Source organism: Solanum stenotomum, chromosome 12 (genome assembly GCF_019186545.1).
Source record: "Solanum stenotomum isolate F172 chromosome 12, ASM1918654v1, whole genome shotgun sequence".
In the NCBI taxonomy this organism is placed as follows: Eukaryota; Viridiplantae; Streptophyta; class Magnoliopsida; order Solanales; family Solanaceae; genus Solanum; species Solanum stenotomum.
The window spans coordinates 32529287-32536455 of NC_064293.1; the positions used below are offsets into that span (position 1 = coordinate 32529287).

At 31.8% G+C, this 7169-nt stretch overlaps 1 protein-coding gene across 1 annotated transcript; it reads left to right on the plus strand.

The window, feature by feature from the left end:
- The first annotated feature begins 4834 nt into the window (after positions 1-4834).
- LOC125849179 (uncharacterized) lies at positions 4835-7169 on the plus strand. Its single transcript, XM_049529206.1, has 2 exons — positions 4835-5055; positions 6274-7169. The coding sequence occupies exon 2, from the start codon at positions 6317-6319 to the stop codon at positions 6980-6982; it is 666 nt and encodes a 221-aa protein (XP_049385163.1). The 5' UTR covers positions 4835-5055; positions 6274-6316; the 3' UTR covers positions 6983-7169.

Here is a 7169-nt window from a genome sequence, read left to right on the forward strand (position 1 = left end):
ATCTTCTTTGAATATATGGACTCATTTTCAAGAAGAAATGATACAAAATCAAACTCGGAGGAAGTAATTTGTCCATTGACTTTTACTACGCCTCTGAATCTCTTTATTAAGTACATTCTCCTTTGGTTCTTTCTAAGGTCGTTTAGACCTTTCAATTGACTATCCGACGGTTCGGACTTATGAACCATATATCAATATGCTTTGCTATTTGTAGCATATCCAATGAACATACAATCCACAGTCTTATGTCCTATTTTGACCCGTTTGGAAATAGTTCTCTCATTTCCATCTCTCATATGGAATAGACTATATTGGAAATTGTTAGATCGCTATCTTTCAAGAGTTATTGCTTGTATATACTTTAAGGGTGGACAAACAATTATCTATCAAGATACAACAAAGTCTGAACAAACAAAATTTTTTGTTGCTCCTTTTCTTAACAAACAAAAGTTTTTTTTATTTGTTGCTCCCTTTATTAACAAACAAAACTTTTTGTTTCTCTCTTTCTGAACATACAAACTTTTGTTGTTCTCTTTTGCTATAATGATAGCAACCCCTCCCACTAATTTTGTGGTAAACCTGAACTTATAAGTAGAACATTCAATATTTCCTTCAAAGTTTGATTTTTTCCTGTCAACAATTTTATTAGATTGAGGTGAGTATGTGCAACAATTTTATGGATGATTCCATTTTCTAAATATATTTCTGCAAGAGAAGATTGATAGTCTCCACATCTACCACTTCTAATCATGAAAATGATTTTCAATTTTAGTTTTATATTGCCTAGATGTTTCTATCGTTTCATCCTTACCATTCATCAAGTAGACATAACAGTATCTAGTTAATTGTCAATAAAATTTATGAAACACTTTTTTCCACCATGAGATGGTGTTGACTTCATATCACAAACGTCGGTGTAAATCATTTTTAAGGGATTAAAATTCATTTCAACAACACATACTTGACATTTTGATTTATTGCACTAGAAGTTAGGCAAAACTTCTAAGTTGATCAGTTTTTGCAGGGTTTTGTAATTGATATGTCCCAATCGTTCATGTCACAACAATTTAATTCAAGCAAGTAAGAACAAACAGAAATACTTGGTATGAAAAGACCTTCTGTGAGGTAACATTTTCCTACAAATATTTTGTTCTTTACTTTTTATAACTTTGTCAAATGCAAACACAATTTAAGAGTCAGCACCTTGCCAGATGTCCTTTTCAGAAGGACCTTTCCATAACATTCAATTTGTTATAGAATTATCCATGATCATAGTCACATCGGTCCAATAAGAAAAATATGACCCAAATGTTTGTTTTACAACACAAACATAACAGATCACTTTTCACCAATGCTCATGTCTATACAAATAAACATATCTTTTCATGAAAAATCACAATATTTTAAGCGACACTTTTTCATCAAAGAATACAATTCTTTTGAATGAGTAATATAATTTTGTGGTTTTATACTAGTCATATCATATACTAGTAAAGAGAGACTCAATGACCACAATATCAAATATACTCCAATAATTTTGTTGGTCTAACATAATACAATAATGTCATTAAATTTCATATCTTGTACTTTCAAATTTAAATTAGATAGTAAGTTTAATTTTGTCTTTATCACAAGTAAAGAATCCCCCACATTTTAAATATGTTCTCAAAAATATTTTTCAAGTATTTGAAATTATTTTTCACATATTTTTTTTTCATGATTTCAAATTGTATACCATCAAAATACACATTGGCAACACGAAGCCTTCTTTTGGAGATTTAATCCATAGAAACACCCATTGCAGACACAAAAATCACTAATTTTATGTAGTGTTTTTCTCCCTTTCTGTCACAACTAGATAGACCACTTAGTATTTAAAATACTAACAATAAAGATTCAATCTTTATACAATTTGTTTATAGTTTAACGATGAAATTTTTATATTCTTCTAATCGTTAACCGAATGAACCTTGAATTCTGATGAAGTTTTTATATTCTTCGAATCAGTTTCACATTCAGACAGAGTAGTAAACCAAAAAAGTTTTAATCTCCAAAAACCTTATTTTTTTTCTCTCCTCTAAACAGAATACAAATTAATAATAATAAAGACATATTCTGAGATCATCACATAATGATCATCTATCCTAACATTTATGAAATAAATCTAATAACTTATAAAGGATAGAAAAAGAAAATAATAATCAAGGGAAATAAAAATAGAACCTGATTTTAACTCCCATTGAATCATATTTTATCTGTCAGCAATGATTCCATGCAAATCACTTTTCTTGCTAATATTTTTCTTTCTTTCCCAATTTCCATCATATTCCAGTTTTCCATGGAAGACATTGAACTTTAACGAGAAACTAAACTCATGTTTAAATATTGTTAGGAGACAACATTTGTTCATTTACTTCTTCTCATAGTTATATAAAACCAAGAATATAGGAAAAATAATTAAAGTGCACATCTTAGCCTTTATGCACAAAATAACTTTTCTCATTGAAAAAAAACTGAAGGGGTGCAATGCTTGAATGCACTTGGGAAGAAAATACTAATAATCTTACCCATCAAAGAAAACTTACTACAAAAAATATACTCAAACATATTAAAGTAATACTAATTCATCCCAAACTTTTATCATATGATAAAATAATTCTCTTTTTCTCCTTTTTCTTTCCAACAAAAAGAACACAGAAAATAAAAGTAATTTCCTTACCACAGAAAATACCATCAATTTAAATTTCTTAAGCTTGTTATCTCTTGTATTTAGATTAGCAAACCAGAAATAATGAAAGATGAAAAGTAAAACACAAAGAACTATCCGAGTCCACAGAACCCACTGTGTGTACTTAAGAAATTTAATCCCCTCAAGTACCCGAGGTTGCAGATTAATTCCTCCCAAGATAAAACGGATTACCCATTAAAGAAGTAGCAGTACCTCAAACTTCGATAATTTCAACCAACTCAAAATGACAGCAACGAATCAAACACACAGACACGATCGATCGATTTTGTTTTGTAAGAAATGTATGCAAAAGAAGGAAAGAATTCGATGCAAAAAAAAGAAAAAGAGAAAGCCTCTCTATTTATAGCCAACAAAAGGTAAAGGTCACAACCCTTTGGAAAGAAGACAACCTTTCAGAAAGGTCACAACGCTTTGGAAAAGGCACAACCTTTCAAACGGTCACAACCCTTTAAAAAGGACACAACCTTTCATAAAGATCACAACCCTTCGAGAGAGTCACAACTCTTCATTTCTTGTTCACACCTTTAAAACCCAACATATATATACTAATGGTATGTTTCAATGATACAAATACAAATGATAATTTTTTCAAGGCAACAAATAATACAAATATAAATATAAATACAAACACACAAGACAACAAATACAAACACACAATACAACAAATACAAATTAAATACAAAACACACCTGGTAAAACATAAATACAAATACAGAAGGCAATATATGAATATAAATACAATTTGTTATGAAATACACAATGTATTCGACATGTATTTAACCTTTCTCTCTTCTGTCCTCTCTCCTTCCTCTCACAATCTCATTCATCTTACTATTGATACTAATGTTTTAAAAGGCGGGGAGCGTGAGGCGGGGTGTTTTACTTAGTATAGGGCGAGGCATAAGCCTCGAGATGTGGGGTGTAAGTCCTATGGATCTTTAAATTTTTAATTTACAACATAGTATAATAATATAATAACACAAAATTATAAAACTACATCAATAGTTTGAAATGATAATAAAGATGATTAAGGAAACTCATAGAAAATAAAAGTTCTAACATGATTATACAAATATAAATAATATAATATTTTAACTTTTTAATAATAAAAAAATCATTATTTCTAAAAAAAATAAATTATCATGCTATACAATTTACCCCCTAAAAAAAATAATTAATAAAACTTACTAGTATTATAATAAAAACATCACTCCATCATGAATAAAAATAAAATTACTTTCAAATAGCTAAATAAAATATGATAATTTTGAGACATATGACAAAATCATGAAGACCAATGATAAGTAAAAAAGTAAAATTTTGCTACGTATTTTTGAAAGAAATTTTACGTAATATATAATCACCTTCACAGTGTTACCAAATAGTAAAGATGCAATACTACAACTTGTTATTTGAGTTACTTTCACTCTTGTTATCTCTATATAGATTAAAAAATTATTAAGTATCATTTATTTATTTAAGAATTATAGAGGGTCAACAATGTTAACTAAAGATTATAACACATAATTTGTGTAAGATACATAAGACGAGCCCCGAACGTTGGGAGTTGGGCATGCTTAGGGCGTACAGTCGGGTGCTTAAGTCTTACAAAACTAAGCCCCACACTTGAGTCTCGAAGCACGTTTTGCCAAAGCCCTGCCCAGGGCGAGTCCCAACAGAGTTTTTTAAATTACTGATTGAAACAAATTAATTATATTTGTGATATAATCATATACAACAATACAACATGTATTCAACTTCTCTTTAGCCTCTCTCTCTCATCTCTTTCCTACATCTCACTCGCCTCTCTTCTCCTTCTTTCATGTAGATGTGAATCCTAATTAAACAAATTAAAATTATAAATCTCTAATTTAGTCCAAATTATAATCGTTTTTAAAAATTCTTCATTTAATTAAAACACAATTTTTGCCATAAATATTATTTTCTTAACATAATAAACTAGGTGATATATCAACATGAAATAAGATGTACAATTTTGTTAATTTTGGAAGCATGGTAGACCCAACACTTGTTGCGTTTTAAGTGGACTTGAGAATATTATGAGGCCCAAAAACAAGGAGACGCTGAAGTTAGATCCGAAAGCCCCTGGAAGCTTCTTATGACAGTAATATCCTAAATTTTCTCCTTTGAATCGAAGATTTTGAATTCCAAAGTGTGTAGAAGGCCCTAGAATCTTCCATGGGGTCAATTATTTTTAACATATATTACCAGAAATCAGCAGAATGATTACAGTTTGAAGTCATCATCATTCCTTGCCAATTTATCATTCTTCCTCCGCCAAATCTGTAAGTTTTGTAACTATTCACTGTTAATCAATCCTTTTTACCTTAATCTTCAATTAATTGGCGTCGATTATATGTGATTTTGTGTAATTCTTAATTTTGGGTATGTATCTTATTGATCTGATCGGATTTTATGGAAATTGTGAGTATAGAAACATTTACATTTTCACAGTTTTCAGGTTGAATTATGATTATAGATAATTTTGTTTTTCGATAAATCATCATAGATAATTCTTCCTTACATTACGGAAAATGGATCACAATTAAAAAATTAAAATTTTAGATTTTCTTGCTTGGGTAGGTTTCATCGATTGGGTCTTATGTTGTGCGCCTCATTTCCAATGTTTAGAAGAATGAAATTAAATCGTGGTGGAGATCTATCTCCCTCTTGTTCCTTGTTCATCCATGATTTACCTTTCATTGTTTGTTTTTTTTTTTCATTTAGAAAAATCTAAGGATGAATTGCCTAGGCTATAGAGTTTTTGAAAGTGGCACCCAAGGGTGTGGCCTTGTGGTCTGAAGTAGATGAGAGCCATGAGGTCTCAGATGCACATTTCAACAAAGATAGAAACACTAGGTGATTCTTTTCATTTGTTTTAATCTGGCTGGATATATATATAGAGTTAACTGGTACGTGTTGGTGGTGGGAGGTGAGTCAAGATGTGTGAGATGAGTGAAAGCTGATCTGGACACCAAGGTCATTGAAAAGAAAAAGTGTTTGAAAGCGAGATAGTGTTTTATTTTATTTTTGGAAAGGCGTGTTATAGTTGTAATACTTCATTTTAATTAAAATATAAAGAAATATGACATTTCAATGAATCAAAAATCGAGCAAAAGAAGAAGTTCTCATTTTTTTTTTTAAAATGTTTGTAAAGCGATATATAGCTAGTTTTGGTATGATGGGGGTGTCATCGCAACTCAATCACATATGATGGAATCATCAAAGATGTGACCTTTTCGAAATATGTTTATAACTCACTAGAGGCCTGGGTCGGTCCAACAGATTTCTTGAGTGACCGGGTTTGTTTATGGAATGGAAACAATGTAGGGGTCTAGCTTACTGAAAAACCTGTGCTTGCAAAGTTGAATATTTTGAGCAAATGACTTTGGTTCAGTTTTTGTAATGCTCATGTGCCATTCATTCTGTTTATCTGGATCTTGCTATCGTATTCGTAGTGCCTTTGGACTAAAGTTTGTTTTTAATATGTTTGCAATTGACAGGTGAAGTGCATTTTTGTGTGCAAATTGTGACATTGAGTGAAATATGCAGAACTCAACTGCCACAACATTTGAGGGTTCTTCGTCCTCAGGGAATGGCAGTAATGATGCTGGAGATTTTGAATGCAACATCTGCTTTGAATTGGCACAAGATCCTATTGTGACCCTCTGTGGTCACCTCTACTGTTGGCCATGTCTGTATAGATGGCTAAGGCTTCATTCACAATCCCATGAGTGCCCTGTTTGTAAGGCTCTAATACAAGAGGAAAAGCTTGTTCCTCTTTATGGAAGAGGGAGGACTTCTACTGATCCCAGATCAAAACCAGTACCTGGAGTTGAAATTCCTAGAAGGCCAGCAGGGCAAAGACCTGAAACGGCGCCTCCACCAGAATCGCATACTTTTCCTAATCCCGGGTTTGGTCTTATGGGAGGATTGTTTCCAGGAGCAACTGCAAGTTTTGGTAACTTCACTATGTCTGCTGGTTTCGGTGGATTATTCCCATCATTACTCAGTTTTCAGTTTAATGGATTCCAAGGTCCAGCTGCATTTGGTACAGCACCAAATTACTCATTTGGGTATCCTCCTGCATATCATGGCGCGAATGTTCACAATGCTGCTGCACACCCATCCCAAGGACAGGCAGATAATAATCTGAAGTTTATGTTCTTGCTTGTTGGATTTCTTGTATTCCTATATTTATTTGGTTATTGAATGAACTTTCTCCTTCAGCTGTTGCCCGAATACTGACTTGTAGTAATCATTCTTAATGGTTGTAAATATGTTGAATTTTTGCACTCTGAAGTTGCAACACAAAGATGAACTGATGTGATTAGTGGAATCTGCGTTGCAACACGAAAATTGTGGTTCTTGATTGTTCATTAAAGTTTGTTTTTCCATT

Bases quoted from the DNA above. Each gene is read 5' to 3' on its own strand.
- LOC125849179 (XM_049529206.1), top strand. From the start codon at position 6,317: ATGCAGAACTCAACTGCCACAACATTTGAGGGTTCTTCGTCCTCAGGG.